The 21,570-nt window shown below is 38.5% G+C and overlaps 4 protein-coding genes across 5 annotated transcripts; 1 reads left to right on the top strand and 3 right to left on the bottom strand.

Annotated features, from left to right (window-relative positions):
- Positions 1-771: 771 nt before the first annotated feature.
- On the bottom strand, positions 772-2,420 carry LOC125202625 (sm-like protein LSM2). 2 transcript variants are annotated; one of them, XM_048101068.2, is made up of 3 exons: positions 2,290-2,420; positions 2,052-2,210; positions 772-1,083 (listed from the first exon to the last, which is right to left on the bottom strand). In XM_048101068.2, exons 1-3 carry the CDS (start codon positions 2,290-2,292, stop codon positions 964-966), a joined length of 282 nt encoding a protein of 93 aa, XP_047957025.1. In that variant the 5' UTR covers positions 2,293-2,420; the 3' UTR covers positions 772-963. The 2 variants fall into 2 exon arrangements, with proteins under 2 accessions (XP_047957025.1, XP_088921663.1); XM_089065537.1 differs by lacking the exon at positions 2,290-2,420 and having other exon boundaries at positions 2,052-2,252.
- A 2,577-nt stretch (positions 2,421-4,997) lies between these two features.
- On the bottom strand, positions 4,998-8,582 carry LOC125202622 (BTB/POZ and MATH domain-containing protein 2-like). Its single transcript, XM_048101064.2, has 4 exons — positions 7,856-8,582; positions 7,097-7,445; positions 6,015-6,291; positions 4,998-5,472 (listed from the first exon to the last, which is right to left on the bottom strand). The coding sequence occupies exons 1-4, from the start codon at positions 8,254-8,256 to the stop codon at positions 5,294-5,296; spliced, it is 1,206 nt and encodes a 401-aa protein (XP_047957021.2). The 5' UTR covers positions 8,257-8,582; the 3' UTR covers positions 4,998-5,293.
- Positions 8,583-13,324: 4,742 nt separating this feature from the next.
- On the top strand, positions 13,325-15,890 carry LOC125202620 (uncharacterized). Its single transcript, XM_048101063.2, has 5 exons — positions 13,325-13,567; positions 13,986-14,163; positions 14,302-14,683; positions 14,893-14,961; positions 15,259-15,890. The coding sequence occupies exons 1-5, from the start codon at positions 13,469-13,471 to the stop codon at positions 15,740-15,742; spliced, it is 1,212 nt and encodes a 403-aa protein (XP_047957020.1). The 5' UTR covers positions 13,325-13,468; the 3' UTR covers positions 15,743-15,890.
- Positions 15,891-16,975: 1,085 nt separating this feature from the next.
- LOC125202619 (elongation factor Tu, mitochondrial-like) lies at positions 16,976-21,566 on the bottom strand. The gene is made up of 12 exons (XM_048101062.2): positions 21,290-21,566; positions 20,972-21,047; positions 20,750-20,842; positions 20,581-20,655; positions 19,593-19,697; positions 19,416-19,506; positions 19,128-19,333; positions 18,791-18,874; positions 18,409-18,471; positions 18,258-18,320; positions 17,377-17,617; positions 16,976-17,230 (listed from the first exon to the last, which is right to left on the bottom strand). The coding sequence occupies exons 1-12, from the start codon at positions 21,469-21,471 to the stop codon at positions 17,160-17,162; spliced, it is 1,350 nt and encodes a 449-aa protein (XP_047957019.1). The 5' UTR covers positions 21,472-21,566; the 3' UTR covers positions 16,976-17,159.
- Positions 21,567-21,570: the final 4 nt, after the last annotated feature.

The following is a 21,570-nucleotide window of genomic DNA, read 5'->3' on the forward strand; positions in this document are numbered from 1 at the left end:
TCTACTTAAAACTAATTAATTGCTAGTACTTTATAATATGGTCTATTCATAAATATACTAGATTGTTTTATATATTGGCCGGTGCAATTTTAGATGGTGGTTCAATTACTTTATAGTAGGAAATAAATTCATAGTAGTATTTCTATAACTATATCGTTATAATTATTCATAACTTAAATGCATATGATACAACATAGAGAATACATCCGCATAGCATATACTCAATCCATCCCAATTGATTACAAAAGATGATAATAAATAGTCAAAATGTAGAGAAAGTAAAGTAAGAATAAATAATATAGAAAAAAGTCGTATCTACGTTATTCTCTCGTTTACTTTACTTTCTCTCCACTTTAACTATTTATTACTATCATTTTTCCCAAGTCATTTTTCCCCAAATACTCGCCGAAAAGCAGTCAATCACTTGAGATGTGATCGACTAAAAATTACAGATTTATATGATTGGTTATAATTTGGGTTGGTTATAATATACCTATACAGATATGTAATCAAATGCAAACTCTAAATATTGTACAAACTCCAAACGATCTGAACTGTTAGAAAATGTCAACAGTTGACAAAATTATATCAACAGAAAATGTCAACTCAATGTCAACGGTTGATGTTGTGTTGAAAATGCACGTAGAATTGGAACCCTAAGAATTAAGTATGCAGTATTCAATTTCATTCATCAGTTCGTTGAAGTTCTAATATCCTACTAATGCATGAAAATTATTTGTAAGATAACACGACATCATCTAATAATCCATATATAAAATCGTATGTGAGGATTTGATATTAAGATTAATCAATGTCAACTACACAAATGTCTATATCCAAATAGCCTATGCTCGAATTTGAAAAGAAATACTATTTCCAAGTAATGCAGGAGTAAAAAGTCTCCCAAACTTGAGACAAAGAATCACTGCTTCGAGCTCATAACAAAGCTTCGGTCACTGAGAGTTAGCCCCCTCGTGCTTCTCTTCTAGTGGCATCATGCAGAAGCTCAACATCAACTCCCTCGGGTGGCAATTGGACGTATCGGACGACAGATCCTCGAATGAAGCAGTTTCGCACTGAAAGCTGTAAAAAAGTAGTATTCGTTAGTTTTAGCAGGAGCGCAAGATAGTACGGATAACATGGGATTACATGAATGTACAGTAGCGTGGGGAATCAAATATATGAGGGTTAAAAAATAGACCACAAGTAAAGGTTTGTGGTATGTAAATAGTTAGTATTCAACTAGTATCAGTATCTCGAGAACAAAATTTACAAAGAGAAATCAATAGATCACAGATAGACATTACATGGACAGGAGCAAGACCACAGATGTTAGAATCTTACATATAAACAATGTTACTGACTATGAATACTCAGAGGTAGCAAAGTAAGTTTACAGACGCGATTAAACACACACACCCAAGGAAGGCCATCTGTTGTACAAGACTTATACAAACACCTGGAAAGATGGTTCTATCATAAATTAAGAAAGAGTAATCTACAAACACATAAAAGTGAAGTTTTTAATGAAATCTTTCAAAGAAAGTTTATGCATACACAAACTGGAATCTAGCTTCATTCTCAATCAAAACTTTGAAGTTCCATGGCACAAGTATCCTATGCAATACAATTAACTATACAACTCAAGACACAAACAATCAAAGCACAGGGCCCTGATTTTCAGCTCATAACCCCGACAACGACAAGCCTAACTCATATGATTCCTGATTGAAAAGAAAAAGGAAATAAAAGAAACTTCAGCCTTGCTAATTCAGTAACAGGTACCAACCAAAGTGGGAAGTATTCAAATTCCAAAATCTTCTAATATACAAAACCATTACTAAAATCTTAAAGTTGGAGCTTCAAATTGAAATAAAATAGATCGGAATATCAGAAGCAGAAAGTATCCTAAAACCCTAACAAAAACCCCCCCACATACACAAGAAAATCCAGAAAGCATAGAACGAAAATCCAGATAACAAAAAATCAGAACTTTCACTTAACCCTAAATCGTAGAACATGAAGGGAGTGAGCGAGAGAGAGAATAATACCATATGGGGGTACTTGTCCTGATCAACAACCCTAGTATTCTCCAGCTTAATGTTGAGATATTGATCAACCGAATGTAGAGTCCCTCTAATCGCTAAATCGTTCTTCAATTCCACCGTCACTTCCCTCCCCACCAAATCCTTGAAATACGAGAAGAACAACTGCAAATTGAAGAGAAAATTAACCATTAAAATAGGTTAAATCCATAATTCAAAAATAATAAGAAAGGTGGAAATAAACCATAGTTGGTGTGGGAAATCAGTGCGCCTTCGCCGAGAGATCGGAGCTGTTACTGAGTAATCAAAGCGCGCACCACTGGAGATGGTCTAATAGGATACCAGACTTATATATTGCACAAATGTCCATTCAAATCTCTTATTTGCACTATCACCCATTTTTAAAAACACTCTAATTATTCTCTTCGCCTAAGAGCATCCACAATGGTGTTTAGGCCAGCCATTCTCTCCTCTGCCACGTCAGCAACACTAAAAAAACCACCTGCCACGTCAGATTTAGGCCAGCCATAGGCCAGCCGCAATAAAAACAATTCAAAATATACTACATTTACGGAATTAAAATTACGATTAAAATACGGAATTAAATTTAGACACGTGTATGGGAAAATTCATTAATTGCATTTAAAAAAGTTACATAGATAAAAAAAAAAAGTACATGCATAATAAAGAAAAAAAATTATCGTCGTGCAGTCCTCCGTGCCCACAACTCTTCAATTATATCCTTTTGGAGTTGAATATGAGCATCCACTTGGCGCATGCTAGCAAATTCCTTGAGTCGGCCGGCTTCATTGAGGGGTACCCCCTGTCGTACACTAGGGGTGGCCGTTCCGTGGCTTGGACCGGCTTCATCGTCACTGACCCAACTAGTCAGTTGTACGCCTTCGTCTTCGACGATCATGTTGTGCAGGATAATGCAGGCGTACATTATCTCGGAAACGCATCCGACATCCCACAAACGCGTTGGGCCCTTGATTGCCGCCCATCGAGACTGGAGCACACCAAATGCGCGCTCCACGTCCTTGCGCGCCGACTCCTGTCGTTGCGCAAAGTAGGCCTTCTTTTCATCACTTGTTTGTCGGATCGTCTTCACAAAGACCGGCCACCGAGGGTATATCCCATCCGCCAAGTAGTAGCCCATATCATGCCGGTTGCCGTTGGCCACGAATGAGACGGCTGGACCGACGCCCTGGCACTTCTCGTTGAAGAGGGGAGACGAGTTCAGGACGTTGAGGTCGTTGTTCGACCCGGCTACCCCAAAATACGCATGCCAGATCCACAACCGGTAATCAGCTACGGCCTCGAGGATTATTGTGGGGTTCTTTGACTTGTAGCCAGTCGTGTAGGCCCCCTTCCAGGCAGTCGGACAGTTCTTCCACTCCCAATGCATACAGTCTATGCTGCCTAACATCCCGGGGAACCCATGCTTCTCCCCGTGCATCTGCATCAAATTCTGACAATCTTCGGGAGTAGGGCTTCGAAGGTACTGCTCACCGAAAATGCTGATCACGCCCCCACAGAACTCCTTCAGACATTTCAGGGCTGACGACTCACCGATGTGGAGGTACTCATCCCACATGTCTGCCGCGCCTCCGTAGGCCAACTGCCTGATTGCCGCCGTGCACTTTTGGATAGGGGTGTGGCCGGGTCTGCCAGCCGCATCGTGCCTGAAGCGGAAACACATATATTGACGCTCCAATGCCCTAACGATGCGCATAAACAACTCCCTGCGCATTCTGAAACGCCGCCGGAACATGTTGGCAGGAAACCGCGGGTTCTCTGAAAAGTAGTCGTCGTACAGCCGCTGATGTGCAGCGGCGTGATCCCGATCAATCACTGCTCGGTGGTGGACAACTCGTGGAGGGCGAGGTATCGCCTGCTGTTCCACCATACGCATGTACCGCTCCATCCCGCGGTTCATGTAGGCCTCCATAGCCTCGTTCATCCTCCGTTCGTATTCCTCAGGATCCCCACCACTACCGCTACCGCTACCACCTGCGTGATCCATCGCTCGATGATGCTCTTGAACAGAAAGTTAGAGAGAGAGAAAACTCGTTAAAACAAGTGGTGCAAATGAAAATGAAACGAAAATCGCGTTTATATATGATTTAAAAAAAAAAAAAATCGAAAATCGGCGCTGGCCGATCGGGCCTCCACAATGGCGGCTAGCCGATCGGCTAGCGTTTCGGCCAGCGACGAGCGATCGGCGAGCCCACGCCGATCCGCTCGCCGATTTTGCGCTGACCGACTGCAATGGTTCGGCTAGCCGATCGGCCAGCGCGACGAATCGGCTAGCCGATCGCTAGCCGACCATTGCGGATGCTCTAATAAGTAATCTACGATTAAAATTTTGTTTTTGTTTTACGAATTGCAGAAGACAGTGAAATAATTGATCCGATATTAGGTTTGGGGTAATAAATAATTATCAAATTAAATATTTGGTTAATTGGATGATTTCGTCGATTATGTGTTACACTATCACTTATGTTCAATATTGGTGTCGCATCAGTTGAGTTACTAAACCATAATCTCTGAGCCATAACACAAATTTTTGACGAGTTATCATCAAATTTAGTGACTTGGTATGAAAGGTCATTTATTAAGCTATATTATATCCAACCCAATTTGTGTTATCGAAACATCCATCTTCAACCAATATTACTAATCAATAGTAGGATATAAAGTACTAGTCTTTTATGATTAGCAACAAAGTAGCATATCCAAGGAATAACAACTGAATTAGCAACGGTTTCAGATTTTTATGATTTAGTGCTGAATCAAAATTGTTAAACCAAATTTGGTGTAAAATAAAACTTTAGCTCAGCACCATACACACCAATTTTAGTGCCAAAATATACCATTGCACCCACATATGTACGTGTATATGTGCCACACAACCAATTCTATAAGGAACACAAAACTGAATCAAGGCACTGAACAATATGACAAATTACTTCTGTCAAAAAAGTTGGGAAAAATATCAATTACAGAAGTACGTTCTTAGTTTTGCAAGGCGAACCATACACATCTTACAATTTTATGGCAAAGGGCGTTGAGTTCATGCTCTGTAGAGATCCATCTCAGATTACAATAAAGGGAAGCATATCATTTACACCTGTATTGAACACGACCAGAAGCCAGAAAATATATTTCTAGTAAACCCTAAAGAGGGATCTAATGTATTTTCTTACTCAGCTATTGGAAATCACTAGGCAATTGCGACTGACTTCTTACATTCTTTGTTTGACGCGTCTGCCATTGACATCACCTCCGTCTAGAATACCTTCGATCCCTACTCTGCCAACAGCAATAGAGTGTTCATTGATCCTGGCAACATACTCCAATAACTCGGTGATCACATGTGGACAGCTTTCTTTAAGGTAGTCAAAACCATCTGTCTGCATGACCGCTGCAAAAAAGAGATCATCCTTATCAGAGGCCATTCCACATCAGTTAGGTTTTTAAGACTACCTTTGCTTTAGGAGAAAACAAAGACATCTTATAAACAATTATCATAACATACAAAGAAAAGAGTGATAAAATCTCAACAATCAATTTGATAAATTTTAGGACCAAATGGCAACCCAACCATGCAAAATGGTTCTGAAAGCAAAGCTATCATAATTATCCTGCAATGGTGTTATGAAGATCAGTATACCAACAAAATTCTTGGATATGTAGTACTCTGTACTCAGCAATCTTAAGAACTCAGACAACCACACAATGATGAGAGAACCACAAGGTGCATGAGATTTCAGGTTGTTTGCTATTGGTCAACATGCAAATGTAGAAAGATATATTGTTACAGACTTACAACCAGTATCACTACAGAAACACTATTTTGACATACTATTTATTTGCACCAAAGTTATTCAATCCCTCGTGCATCCAGATCTGTGCAATTTCATGTTATATTCTGGAACTAAAATACATTGCAATCTCAATATTTACCTCTAAGATTTTCAGGAAGAGCGACGAATTTGAGACAGACTGATTTCAGCTGGAAACAGTGGTGCTGTTCTGCAAGTGCTAATGTTGTTGCAACAGTATTGATAGCAACATCTTCACAAAGGTTAACCTCACAGAGCAACCTCAACCTTTCTAAACCATACCGATCAGCAGCAGCAAGCATATGCTGAAACATCAAGGTCGAGGCCCCTTTTGAGTTTAACCCAGTTAGCTCTTCAAAGTCAGGAAGTGCATCCCAGTACATCCAATGAAGCAGGGCCTGCAAGGTAGGAAAATAAAATATAATAACTGTCAATAAAACACAACAATACTAAAAATTTGCAGAGAAAATGTAACCCAAAATTTTGCTGATATATAATGAATTTAACGAGTAAACATAACTAAGAAGGAAGGAACAGGCAAAAAGTTCTTCATTCACAAACAGGTATTAAAAGAGAACAAGATAAGGACCTCCAAGAGGCATCTCTCTCATGCTTCTCATACATGCCACTATGCCCGATGCATCACTCAAGGAAAAATTTACCAAATTCCTTTCATAGATAAATGTATCAACTTCGTTTTTGCTTGTATAGAAAGTGAGCAACATATCACGAATAGCTAGGGCACTAGCTTGCAATATCAACTTCAATATGCACTTTAAAGTCGAGAGGTTTACGCCATTTACATTATACAAGTACCAGCACCAGGAAGTGGACACTGCACTGACTATATGTCATGGTTGAGTCTAAAGATTATCAAAATAATCCATATAAGAACCTAAGTACTAGATAAATTGTGGTAGGAAAAGTGTGCGATTTTACACTATTCATCTGAGGAGAAATGCTTGAACTTTAAAGCATCTCATGAGCTATTCCAAAGAGCTTATAAGCTCCGCAAAGCACTTTCGAAACTGATAATTAGTTCTCTGTTTAAGCAATTAAATAGAAGAAGCTCCACCGGAGCAAATGATTTCTTGATTTGCAATTGGTCAAAATTTAACATAGAAGCAATATATTTAGAGAAAGTAGAACTAATAATTAAGATTCATAACTCAAGGTACAACTAATGATTAGTATGCAGAATACCTTAAATATAGGTGGCTCCACATCTTCAATCTTTATACACTCCGTATTTTGATCCTTCATCGGACCATATAATTGAGCTCTGAAGACAGGTGATCGAGCAGCAAGAATCACCTTGTGAGCAGAAAAAGCTTCTCCATCAACTTCAAAATTTACATCAGTCCCTTTTCCGCTTTCTAGCAGCTGCCCGAAATGCAGGCCAATGTTTGATGGGGAAACTGGAATCGAGTAGATCTTAGGTCCCTCTGTGTGCGACGTAACAACACCAACACAGCAATGCACGTGAAGGCAATCATTTTTCAGGTAATCGGATGCCTCAAGAGCAGTTCTTTTGTAAAACCTTTTGTAACCCCTGCAGCAAAATTTGAGCTTTAAAAATTTACTATCCTCTCCTTTTTTTTACAACACATTACTTTGTCACCTTGTTCTATACCACAATCAACAAATATCGATCTCTTCATGAATTGTCAACAAATATACAAAATTTTTGAAGGCAGCACAGGAAAACCACACACAATAAGCATGAACAAAACATATGCACTACACATAATATACACCACACACAAAAGCAGACAGTAATCTTACTGAAGATAGCTAGCATACTTGTCCAACTAGTCCATCTCACTTTTTCCTGTATACATATCCCCCAATATTAACGCGCAAGAAAAAAGGGATACATTTACACTTGGCATTCAATTAAATTTCACAAGCAAGAAAAAAAATTGACAACAAAACTCACTAATAGAATAATGAAAAACCCACCACATGCTCCCTCTGTATCTAAGAGTATAAGGTCCCGTCTCCAACGCCCTACCAAAATGGCTATGAACCTTGTGCCTCTCCCTTCCACTTTGATCCAAGAGAGTCAGCTCAAAGAGTGCCCTAACATCGGTGCCCTCACTAGCTAAGGCGATGAATAGCGAAACGTGAGTAGCATTATCCTCCGCGCTCTTTCCATCAGGATAGAAATAAACTGCCCACGAATACCCACCAACCGTAAACGTATCCGACGCTATGTACTTCCCAACCCCAATTCCCTTCGACAACGAATACCCGGTGATCTTAAAATCGTGTGAGCCATTAACCGTCTCCGTCTTCGAGGTCGACGTTGTCTCCGCCAGTGATGATGAGGGCTCCGCTGTGTCCTTGTTGAACCTGCCCATTATCCCACTCTCACGATCGTGATGGGGCAATTAATTGGAATGTAAAACAATTGGGATTGTTCTCGGCCAGATTCTGCTGCGACGCAGAGGGGAATCGGGGTCGGATCTAGGTGAATTGGGGCGAATTTGGACTGGAAGTGGACTAGAGAGAATGAATTCTAGGTTTTCAAGGGGCGGGGAGATCGCGAGGAATTCTCGGCGTTTGAATTGGAATTGACGCGAGAAATTCCTCGAATTGTAGGTTCCGGAATGGAGCCGACGAGGAAGGCCGGAACTATTCTAGAGAGAGAAAGAGAGGGAGGTTTTATAGAGAGAGAGTGTGGTAAAGAGCCAGAAGAAAAATGGACCACCACTATAAATAGAAATGGAGTGGCACCTAAAAATTGCTTTTTGATAGTCTGTCATATACTTGGCGATGTCTCATTGGCTCATTTCTCCAATGTAGGATCAAATCTCAAATAATTGGATGCCTAGACCAGTTGCATTACTTTTTTGATTTTTCACTACATTAATATACTGCATCCATGCACTTTTAATTTTTTACTCCATTTTATAAGAATACGTACTTTTGAATTTTATAAAATCTTCTTTCGAGACGTGATCAATTTTTCACTAACAATACTTTAAGTATTTTTCCTCTCTGCCTCTTTTATTTTATCAATTTTATATTAAAATTCGTGTCCATCCCAGAGTGTATGTTTTTTGGGGACGAAGAGGGTATTATTACAAGATTGTATCTCAAAATTAAATATGTAGTCTGTTTGGTTCATGAGATTCAATCCCTCAATTCAATCTTAAATAGATAATCATGAAATAATAAATTACAGCTCACCAACTTAATGTGACTAAAATAATCTCATAACTCAATCTTAAGTTATATCTTAATACTATTCATCTAAAAAATTGAACACCACCTAGCCATCTATCTAATTGTAGGATCATGTACTAGAGAAAACAAAACATTTGATACTTCCATAGCTAAATAGAGTAATAAATAGGTCGATGATTAATTATACTATGAACAATAACAGGATAGCTAGGATCATGAGTAGGGTTTTATAGTTCTATTTTTGAATTTACATGAGAAGTAAGTAATTTAAAATGGACAAAGATTTTTCAATTAATATATTACTCCATCTTTCCTGGAAATTTATCATTTATTTCCATTTCCGTTCGTCCCTTCAAATTTATCACCTTTCACTTTTACCATTTTTGGTAGTGGACCATAAATTCCACTAACCCATTCACACTCACATTTTATTATAAAACTAATATATAAAAGTAGGACCCACATCCCACTAACTTTTTCAGTCCACTTTCTATTACATTTCTTAAAACTCGTGCCAGATCAAATGGTGACGAATTTTGGGGGTCGGAGGGAGTAATAAAGCAGTACTCCCTCCGTGTCACAAAAGATGTCACACTTTCCTTTTTAGTTTGTCCCACAAAAGATGTCATATTTTCCCTTTTAAAAAAAGTTCTCTCTCACATGAATATAAAAATTATATTTTCTCTCTCCATTTAACACATAAAACAAAACCTCCTAAAATCTCGTACCGTCCCCCAAATGTAACATCTTTTGTAGGACGGAGAGAGTATATATTAGAAAAAGAGTGATTTTGGGCTCTCTGGTATTATGGCACTCCAGATTTGTGGTGGTGACATGAGTTGGGAGTAGAGATTGACGATGCATGGCGCGTGGTAAATATGAACCGCACAAAATTGGACCCATCCTCGTGGCCAGCCCCGGTTAAATTGGAAGATTTTCTAATTTTAACTCATATGGTGTCTTTAATTCTACTTCAGCCACGACGTCATACTTGTATAATGACATAAGATTTTATGAAATTATATTTTATGTATTAAGTGGAGCTTGAAAATATATATTTAAATTAATCCGAGAGAAAACTTTTTTTAAAAATAGAAATATGTAATATTTAATGTGACAAGCTAAAAAAAGAAGCTTTTTCCAAACGAAAAGTATATTTTTAAGAGTAAATTGCAAAAATGGTACTCCCTTCGTCCTATATAATTTGGGACACTTTGATCCAGCAAGAGTTTAAAGAAATCTAATGGAAAATAAGTTGAAAAAGTTGGTGGGATGTGGGTCTGCTTTTAAAGTATTAGTTTTATAATAAAATGTGAGTAAGAATGAGTTAGTGGAATATGAGGTCCACTATCAAGAATGAGTTAGCTGGCAAATTTTGACACGACACGATAACACGACACGAACCGGCACGAAATTAATGGGTTTGGGTCAGACCTTATCGTGTTCGTGTCCTTATCGGGTCGACCCATTAAAGACACGAAAATTTCGTGTCGTGTTCGTGTCGGGTTCGTGTTATCCGTTAACAATGCGTGTTCGTGTCGTGTTCGTGTTATCCGTTAACACATAATATTTTAATACTATTATTCTTATTAACACATAATATTTTAATAGTATTATTATTATTATTTTCATTTTTCAATACTTATTTTCGTGTCATTAATGGGTTCGTGTCGTGTTCGTGTCGTGTTGACCCGAAACGGTTCGTGTCGTTAATGGGTTCGTGTCGTGTTCATGTCGTGTTCGTGTCTGAGGGTAGCGGGTCGTGTTCGTGTTCGTGTTTGAGGTTTTCTTAACGGGTCGTGTTCGTGTTTGTTGTTATCGTGTTCGTGTCGTTATCGTGTCGACACGATAACGACCCGACACGCACGATTTGCCACCCCTATAGGACGGGTCAAAGTGGAATATTGGGTCAAATTATATGGAACAGAGGAAGTAAAATAGACGGAAAAAGTAAGAAAGAGAATGAGAAAAAATGAAATATAAGGAGAGATTGTCCATTTTTTAAATGAGATTATTTTTTTTTAACCTCCCAATCCCAATATAATAAAATGAGACCTATTTCTCATGTGCTTGACCAACTAAATTTGTACACACTATTGATTGTTTGTGTACAAATATGAATACGAAAACAACTTGTCAATGGGCTGCTGATAGTTGCAAGTCGGTCAATGAATTCGTTAATTATTCAATGTTCAAACTTCAAACTTTCCAGAAATGTCTTGCTGCATCATTTGGTGAATAAAAGGTTTTAATTCATGATCTACCTAACTAACCACTTCATAATACTCCATTGTAAGGTCATTATATGATTTTAACTAATTAATTATTTATTCATTAAATAAATTGTGCCTCACGACCGAGTGAGGATGGTCACCTACCTCAGTTTGTCAACATCTTGTAATTAAAGGCTTAAAGCTCATCATATATTCACGTGTATAATTTTTACTCCTACAAATGTCTTTTTACTTTCAAATGTTACCACACCAACATAGTGTCTTTCTTATTAGATCTATTAGCAAAAGGTTATCTATAAATAATAATAGTACTACTACTTGTTAAGAGTTTTTAATCAAGGATATTTAGATTATCCAAACCTATGCTCTTACCCAATCAAACCAACTTAAGCAACTCACGAGTGGAAATGCATTATTCACTAAAATAAAAGTTTATTTACACCATGAAATACAATTAGGGAGGATGATTTATTGATAATTAAGATGCTAATTGCATAACAATTCTATAATTGCGTGTGAGTCAAGACTAGCTCCATATGCAAATGATGAATTAACTTAATGCTGGATTGGATCTGAGCCATGCTTCTTAATATTTTATAAAAAAATATCTGTTTGTTTCTGGATTACGAGAGATAAAAGCCGGGCATAATACAACCCAAAAGAAGGAATACAACTTGAAAGAACTGAAATTGAGTTATAAGGAAAATCGAAACAACTAAACCGTAAACAGAAGCTAGCCGAGTCGAGGAGTCCTCTTTCCGCAAGACGAGATACGCCTCGGTAGTGCTCTCGAATTGACGTTTCGTCCTCAAAGATAAAACGGCTACGTCTCTGGTGAAGCAACACTGCTATCAACAGAGCTCTGGCGAACTGGATGGAGGAGAGGGCAGAGCTTCGACAGAAAGACAATGCAAAGAGGGAGACAGCTTATGCTGTGAATGCTTTGTGAATTGGTGTGGAATGCATGGGATGACTAGCCTATTTATTGGCATAGCCCACTGCAGGGGTCAACAACCATGATTGTTGTCATCATTGTGAGTCTAGTAATCGCCGAGTGTTACAACCGTTACGGAGCTGGAGAGGTTGAACCTAGACGCGTCTAGGTTCGTTCACGACCACGTTGGCTTTATCGCGTCACACTGACGAGGTGTCATCCCGCTTGGCTTGCTCGCTGATGTGGAAACGGTGGTGGTCTAAAAAGAACTAGAACCCAAGCACCGAGCCCCACGACCAGGGCCAAAGACCAATTGCCAAGATCCAAGGGCACGGGCTCGCGGCGGCGCGCGCTTGCGTGGGAATAATCTTTCTTATTAAATACTTGGTTAATAAGGTTGTAACTTGTAACTTTCAATGTGGAGCTTTCTTAATTAATCTCCTAGCTTCTCTCATAGCCCATTTAATTAGTTTGCAATTTGCACAACTTTAATCCATTATTTCTCATTCACCGGGAATTACGGTTATCTACTCCGAACGTAGATCGACGCTATATTATTTAATTTCACAAAATTAAATCTCTCGTTAAAATTATAATTGGTCAAAATCCTTTAACTAGACATAGATTTTAACAATATCAATAAGAATTTACTTTTTGATAACTCAAATTCTCAACATATTTAATAGAGGAAAAACATCTTAAGAACTAAGGCTCGTTTTATTGCCTTCCACTTCAAAAACTTGTACACTCCTAACATCCTTCAAAATTTCACTACCATAGCTCTTGCAGAATTTAAGAATTTAACTCTTCAATAGACTTCACATAATCCATCCTTCTTATTTGTTGATTTTGTAGAATTGTAGCTAGTCCCAGCCCGGTCCACATAATAAAACATTATTTATTTATGTGCAATAAAATCAAATTAGTTAGGAAGATTAACGGCTGAGGGCGGAAGAATCCAAACTTGAATTGAAGACTAGGACATAGCTTTGTCCGAATTCGGAATCCCAAGGCGAGCTCACACCACAAACTCCAATTAATCACTAAATCTAATTTCGTGTGATCAGCAGCTCCAAATCTAAAGGGGGAATAAAAATCTGGGCGAAATTAGAGGTGCAGCGGAGGATAAGCCAAATCAAGATGACACCCTTATAACATGTTACACCAATCTTGATTATCCGTTTTCTTCACAGAGAGAGAGAGAGAGAGAGAGATATGGTAGAGCTCTGTTTGATGGCTTCGCATGGCTGCTACCCTCCTCACGGACTGGGGGCTGCTTTCCATCAAGAACTTGCTTTCTGCAGGAGTTCCAATGTGAGGATTCTCTCTCTCTATTTCCCTTTTGTTTTGTTTTCTTACTGTGCTTCAAGATAGGATTTTGATCGTGATGATTGGTTATTTTTGTTCCAATTCTTGTGTTCCGGAGTACATATGTTTTTAGCTTAATTCATTTTAGTGTTTTCCCGTGGTTATGATATCTATTAAGCCTCAATTGTAGTGAATTCTTGTTTTGGAGCAATATAAGTGTGTGTGTGTGTTGCGTTTGTTGCATATGTATGTTCCTCTGGAATATGTCTCTGCCTATTGAGTTCATCGAGTTGTGAAGGGATGTATGGATTCCTCGTCTAGCTATGTCCGTTTGTGTCTTGGCATCTCGTGGTCCTCATCTTCGTGTTATTGCCTTTTTGTGTCGAGCTCTTGCTTATGACTTCTCGTGTAACGTATGCTGCAGGAATTTCATCATTTATCCCCCTATAACGGATCGAGACAAGACCTTGTTGATCCCCTTTCGTTCAGTCTAAGTGGGCTGCAAAAGGAGGAGTGGAGATCCCCTTGTGGATTCTTGGACTTCAACCACTCATTCAGATTTGACTTGATGTGTAGGAGGCCTGCGGTCGTTGATTTTGAAGGTCCGTATATCTGAACTGTGTTTGCAACTGCATCGTAAGATAATATATTGTCAAGAATTATACTTATAATTTAGACTTGGATTTTGATGGTGTTGAAATAAATATATACTGATTTGCTCTTTGTTTTTTTTAAGACAGACACCAGCCTTGATTCTGTGCTTTTTGGCTTTGGGATTGTTGAACGATGTGCAAGGCAAGAGAAGATCTTGAAGCTGCTTACGTCTGGATCAATTGAAGATGAAGATCCCTTGCTGAACTTTCCGATGTTCTATGATTTAACGGGATCTCAGTCACCTATTGCAGATGTGCCTCAGCTTAGATACGAAGGCCAACCTATGCAGAATCTTGTATACCCAACTAAGGAACTTTATTTCAAGGAGCCGTCGTTGGACTTAGTTGATGATAGAAGCTATACCAGCACTGAAATGGCTGATATGCTTTCAATCATCTCCGACATTCATTCACTCAAGAACACGAATAAATCCAGTAGGCAGACGTTGCTGGTCCCTTATTTTGAAAGGTATTCAGTCTGCTCTTCACTCTAACTCGTCTACGAAATTGTTTCTCGATAGTTGCATGGCAAGAGTTCCATTGATGCTGAGACTTGCTGTCTTTCGACTGAGGCTGTCGCCTCTCAGGATTCAAACATTGTTACTGTTTATTTTCATAAGATATTGTCCCGTGCAGTTAAATTCTTTGTGAATCTCACCAGTGTTTCTTCGTGAACAGGCGAAGAAAAGCAAGTGCTGGTACTAATGCATCAAAAGTCGCACCTGAGAAAGTTAGGTTTCCCAAGAGGTAATATCGCGCTTGCATTCAATTAGTCGAGATCTTTAAGCATCAATGTTGCTCTAAAGATTTGATGATATTTTCTTACAGTAACGCGAATAATTTAATGACTTACACGACATCATATATAAAAAGATGCTAGCAAGTCGCAATGATTTACTATCTCGTTTTGAAGCAATATTTTGGTAGTTTTGCTTTTCAAGAAATGATCTCAAAGATAGGACATGACGAGCATGCTTATTGTTCAGCTCATTGATGACTGCTACGCAAAATTGCACGTTGCTCATGTAAGCTCGATTTTTGCAGCCATGACAAAGTGAAGGAAAAGACACCACGGAAGAAGAAGATGACGAGGGATGCCTACAGCAACAGCTCCCTTCATGCTTGCGAAAGTCTTCTATCCATAATTATGGACAGGAAGCAGCCTGGTGGAAACACAATCCTCTCGTTGAAGAAATCCGGTCCCCAGTTGCCTCGACTTCTTACCCAGTTCTCAGCCAGCATTGCCGGGACAGGTATTGCTGTCGTCTTATCAGTTCTCTGCAGAGTGGCCTGCAATCGGCTGCCCTTGTGCGCGTCCAAGATTTTGAGCACCGGGTTGGGCTTAGGTCTCGTGTGGCTCTCTTGGGCCGTCAACAGGCTGAGGGATACCGTTGTCTCTATTAGCAAAACCTCTAGCAAAGGCGATGGCAGAGAAGAGGAAATGGTGAGTGTTTTGGACAGGAACTTGAAAGACATCTACTTCAGGGCAATCACATTGGTGGCCGTTGTCGCTCTCAAGGCAGTGTAGCCCTGGTTAAGAGAAAGGAGGTATGTGGCTTTTGCTGCATAGATTTCAATCATCATACTCAAGTGGAGCTAATTTGATGACAACATTCTACTACACAGCATTGTAAATGTATAAATTTTGGTCCAAAGATGAATGCTTTGTTCTATCATGTGAAGTTTTTCGTATGAATCTTACCAAAAAAACAATTTATAATGTAATAAAACTAATAATGGTCACAAATCGTAATATATGTGGATATTCAAAACTACAGACGGGTGTGAATGAATTTTAAGGACCACCCTTATTTTCATCTAAAAAAGGGTAACAGTAATCTTTTCCTATGCATATATACTTGATTTCAACATCCACAATAAGGATAGCAATAGCAATAGTTTAGCCAAAATACTCGTCCTGCTACACCATTATGCCCTTTCCACGTCCTAGCCATAGGCTAACCAAACTATAGCCTAGGCATGCCTTAGCCTAGCAAATAAATTGACAAATACAATTAATTTATTTTAATTGTTGGTGTTTATAAAAAATGAAGTGCAATGAGTTATAAATATAAAGTATAAATAAAAAAATTAAAAAAAAAATCGGTTAGCCTATCACTCACCGCGCAATAGGCGGCCAGCGATAGACTAATCAGTTAGTCCGCGCCCGACCTCTCATCCGTCGCCTGTTCGTCCGCTGTGTTAGCCTAACGCAATAGCGAACAATCCGCCACGCCCTAGCCGCTAGCCTGTGGCTAGGGCGTGCGGACGTCCCTTATTGTGGATGCTCTCAATATTCATTTCTATGTGAAAGTTACACAAGGTAACTTTTCAAACGTTAATGTTGGCATGATAAAACATACCCCCTTGTCCATTACACTTTTCTTTTTAGTTTGTACCAAAAAGAACTTTTTTTTTAAGTTGTCCCATAAAAAAAAAAGTCACAATTTTATCAATGTCACATTAATATATAAAAATATATTCTCACACAAAATAACTCCTAAAATATTTTGTTATCAATCAAGTGTGATATTTATTATGAAACAAAGGGAATATATTTCAAACCTCAACCAGGCAAAGCCCGTGACAGCCGACATAGTTAAGCAAGCCGGTTACAGTTCAACCATCGACGGAACAAAACCCTGATCAGTACCCGCTGACTATTCCTCAGCATGAATGATCCAATAATCAAAATTTGACGAGGAAGATGCCCTACACATTTCACTGTTTATTTTTGTAATAATCGAGCAAAGCAAATCAGTTAGTAAGTTAACAACGCAGGGCAAAATTAATTATTAATGTTACAGGTGATATTTTAGAAATACACGATTGAAACTTTATGGACAAAGCAAGTCAATACAACAAATTGTGCTCAACGCCAGCAGCTTGCAAAAAAAAATAAAAATGCAGGGTAAATTAAAACGTTCTGACGATTATAAACTGTATCAGCTCATAACTTTTGAAACAACTCCGGCACCAACAGTTCGGCCACCTTCCCTCAGGGCGAATCTTTGTCCTGCCATCAACGAGAGGATATCATGAACCAATGACTCAAGAACATATTGGACCAAAGGTAAATGAAATTCAAACAAATTCGGGTTAGGAGCAACTGCTACAGAAAATAAATATTCATGGTTCCGTAAAACATGCACAATATCTTACCTGCTTCGAGAGGAACTGGGTAAATAAGCTCAAAGACAGCAGTTACATTGTCCCCAGGCATAACCATCTTTACATTTTCGGGCAACTCGACTGTACCAGTGACATCAGCTGTTCTCAAGTAGAATTGAGGTTTGTAATTCGAGAAGAAAGCAGTGTGGCGACCTCCTTCCTCTTTTGTGAGGACATAAATCTCTGCCTCAAATCTTGTGTACGTTTTAATGGTATTTGGTTTTGCAATTACCTAAACAAAAGATCCACAAAATATATGAATCAAAGATATAGCAGGTGCCATAGACAGGAGTTATTAATGAGTTCAAAGGCGATTAAGTATTTAGTATCAACTTTAATATGCACGAAAGAAGGGATGTGTCTAGTATAAGGCTATGCAAATATCGGCTTGGGTTCTATCTCAGTTGGGTCATGGGTGCTAAGGTATCTGATACATGGTTAATAAAGTACAATGGGCCCAATACTCCCACAGTGGAATGGTGAACTGTAATTTGGGTTAAATGAAGGACATAAGCATAAGACAGAGAACTAGTGTGGGACATGGTCAAGTTTATTTTTAATGAGCAGGGTAGGAAGTCATATATATTAGTATGATATAAAAGCCACTGTTATATAAGCAGATTAGGTGAATCCAAAATTTTAACAATTTCTAGTATTAAACTATCCATCAGTTCACCAAACAAAATCCAAGATTGGGAACTCTGAACTAAACACCCACACCCTTATATGCAAGTGCCTTGGTGTTGGAAAATGAAATTGTGAAAAAATGATAGCATATCAAGGCAGAAGTTTGACGTGACAGTAAAATGATAGCATATCCAAGATTGGGAACTCTGAACCAAACACAATTTCCCATGAGTGGTAGTACTAACCATCCCTCTTTGGACATCATCACGTTTCAAGCCTCGTAGAAGCAGACCCACATTGTCACCAGCCTAGCAAAAGGTAAATTTTGTCAACACATGCCACGTGGCAATACAATGCCAAAAGCAAACAACAAAAGCAAACAACAATAATCCTTACCTGGCCATAATCCAAAGTCTTCTTGAACATCTCCACACCAGTCACTGTAGTTTTAAGTTTGTTCTGTAGCAGAGAGAGATGTGTCATAATGACCCAGTTTTCTATGTTACTACTTTACGAGTATACGATTTCAGAACCCTAATTAATAACACGCAACACAACAGTTTTGGAAAAAAATAAAGGAGATCCTGAAGTTAGATGTGCTGAGAAAATGACATTAGTATATAAGAGTAACAATATTTCAGTAGTTAGAAAGAAAAAAGAACAGGACATCAAGAAGCAAAAACTTCAGTAACATAGTTTCAGCAGTTCGAGTGTAGTATGACAAGTAATTAGGACAGAGAGAGAGAGAGGGAGCATCAACACAGATCAGATTATTCACCTGAGACAGCCCTAAAATTTCCACTTCCTCCCCAGGTTTGATTACACCCTGTTCCACACGGCCAGTTGCAACAGTTCCACGCCCCTTTGATATGCCAAGATGAAGATAGCAAAGATTACAAAAGGTTCAAAGGTAGTTGCAGTATCTTAAAGAAAACTTTGCATTTTACACTTAACAAGATCTCATGATTATCTAATAAGCAAATATTTCAAGTTTTCAACAATGACCCACTCACATGATTGATTAATAGATGATAAAATGCATCTTATAAAATCTTATAGGAAATTTTGATAAGAAATGGCTTGCTTGGCATACAAAGGTGAGGAATGCTTAGTACCTGAATGGTAAAAACATCTTCAACGGGCATCAAGAAAGATTTATCAAGTTGGCGTACGGGATCAGGGATGTACGAATCTACAGCATCCATTAACTTTAAAATAGCCTTTTTCCCAATTTCTTCATTTTTACCCTCCAACGCAGACAAAGCTGATCCTCGGACAATGGGAATGTCATCCCCGGGGAACTTGTAGAAGCTAAGCAATTCTGCGAATATTATTTGGTCATGTCAAAGAAGAGTATCTACAAATGGAATACAAAAATTCATTTTCTAAAAATTCTGACTTACCACGTAGCTCCATTTCCACAAGTTCCAGCAGTTCTGGGTCATCAACGGCATCAACCTTATTCAGGAAGCATACAAGCGATGGCACACCAACCTGCAGTATGCGTAAAGGTTGATACTACTACAAAACAAGCAGCAAATAGTAAGGTTTATATTTGCATTTCATGTTCAAAATCAAACCTGGCGAGCGAGCAGAATGTGTTCTTTAGTTTGTGGCATTGGTCCATCTGGTGCAGATACAACGAGAATACCCCCATCCATTTGAGCAGCTCCAGTAATCATATTCTGATTATTGTTAGAGTATGATGAGTACCAAAAATAACATGAGACAGCAGATACAAAACAAATACCCTGAAATTCATTTCAAGTTTGCCCTTGCATAAAATTATTGAGTTTAGCACTTAAACATTTTCAATTTCATTAAAATCCAAATTTCACAAGCAGCATACATTTGGGAGCTATTTATGATTTCCATAGCATTGCTTTATCTCTATATTTTACTAGGATGAGTTTAGTTCTTCTTATGAATTTAAATGTCAAAGTCACATCACATAAAGAATCAATTTACATTTTTAATATAATAAGCCAACTGACCACAAACCTAAGTAATTCACAAACAACATTGAAGCACAAAAAGGACATCATACGATAACTGTTGCATCTCCTATAGTAAATATTAATACTCATAACAATTAGACATCATGCAAGTTATCACTTGATTGTGCTAACACATCTAACTAATAGACCTTTTCATCATATGATATTTATTAAAAGAGGGATGGTTCAACTAGGTTTAAAATTGATATAAGGAAACCCGGACGTGCATTGTAGTGGACATGTTCATTTCTTATATCTTTGCTGATACCGAAACAATCCTAGCAAGTACATAGTTTCTTCATCACATTATATTCTTGTGGGTGGTGGGGTGGGGGAGAAAATCAAGGAAGTAAACAAAGCCAAATCACGATGGAAAAAGTGTAGCTTGTACACATAGTCACATACTAAAGGATATTTCTCTGAAATCTTATAGAATACATAGCTATAATCCCAGCCTTATCTCCAGAGAGCATATACATATAAGTTAAAGATGGCCAAATAACCAGAGAAGATAAATAGCTTTAACAAAATTGTTTCAAATAACAACATAAGTTAGTTTTTTATATCTCACTTTAACATAATCAGCATGCCCTGGGCAATCTACATGAGCATAATGCCTCTTTACAGTCTCATACTCCACATGGGCCTGCAACAATAACATACACATTAAGTGAATCTAGTTACACTTGTAACTGAGCGTCAGTGGAAAAGGAAACATAAAACAGCAAATAAGAGCCCACCGTAGCAATTGTAATCCCTCTCTTCTTCTCTTCAGGGGCTTTATCAATTTCATCAAAGGCAATAGCTTTCGCCTTCCCTTCTTCTGCTAAGACCTTTATACACATAAAGCAAATGAATTTCAACAGATATTAGAACTACACAAGCTATCTGAGTTTTTATTTAAAATTACTATTGAACAACACGATTAAAGGTTAAATTCTCCTATTCTTTTCACATCCTACCTTGGTAATAGCTGCAGTTAAGGTGGTCTTTCCATGGTCAACATGCCCAATGGTTCCCACATTGACATGAGGTTTTCTGTCATCAACAATCAAATGAACAAAAATTTTACGATCTCAATATCCATCCTTCTACTCCAAATAGGCAAATACAGATCAGATGCTCATAATCACATCCCCATCCTCCAAATTTCATCACCAGAATAAAATTCTATAACAACCACAAGTTAATTTGATTATGAAATGTTCCATCACATGACACCGAAATGCTAATAGCAGAAAAGGGGGAACATATGCAAATAGAAGGTAAAACATAATTACGTCCGGGTAAAGGTGGCCATGGATCTCCACCACGGATTGAGCATCTGTTGAGAACCTATCGGCGATTCGGAAACGGGGAAGGGCGCGGCGAGGGCGGATCCTCGGCAGCATGATGAGTAAATTTGGGGAGAGAGTGTGAACAGTCGCTTCGAATTTAAGTTCCTGAGCGCCACCGAGGCCATTTGCTGCAGTAGCTGAGTGAAGCAGTGATGTAGAGAGATGAGAGAGAATGAGGTAAGACTTTGAGGAAGGTGAAGAAGAAGAAAGGTTTTTGGATATCA

This window comes from Salvia hispanica, chromosome 2 (genome assembly GCF_029641045.1).
Source record: "Salvia hispanica isolate PSC_SH4W2 chromosome 2, Shi_PSC_v1, whole genome shotgun sequence".
Lineage (NCBI taxonomy): Eukaryota > Viridiplantae > Streptophyta > Magnoliopsida > Lamiales > Lamiaceae > Salvia > Salvia hispanica.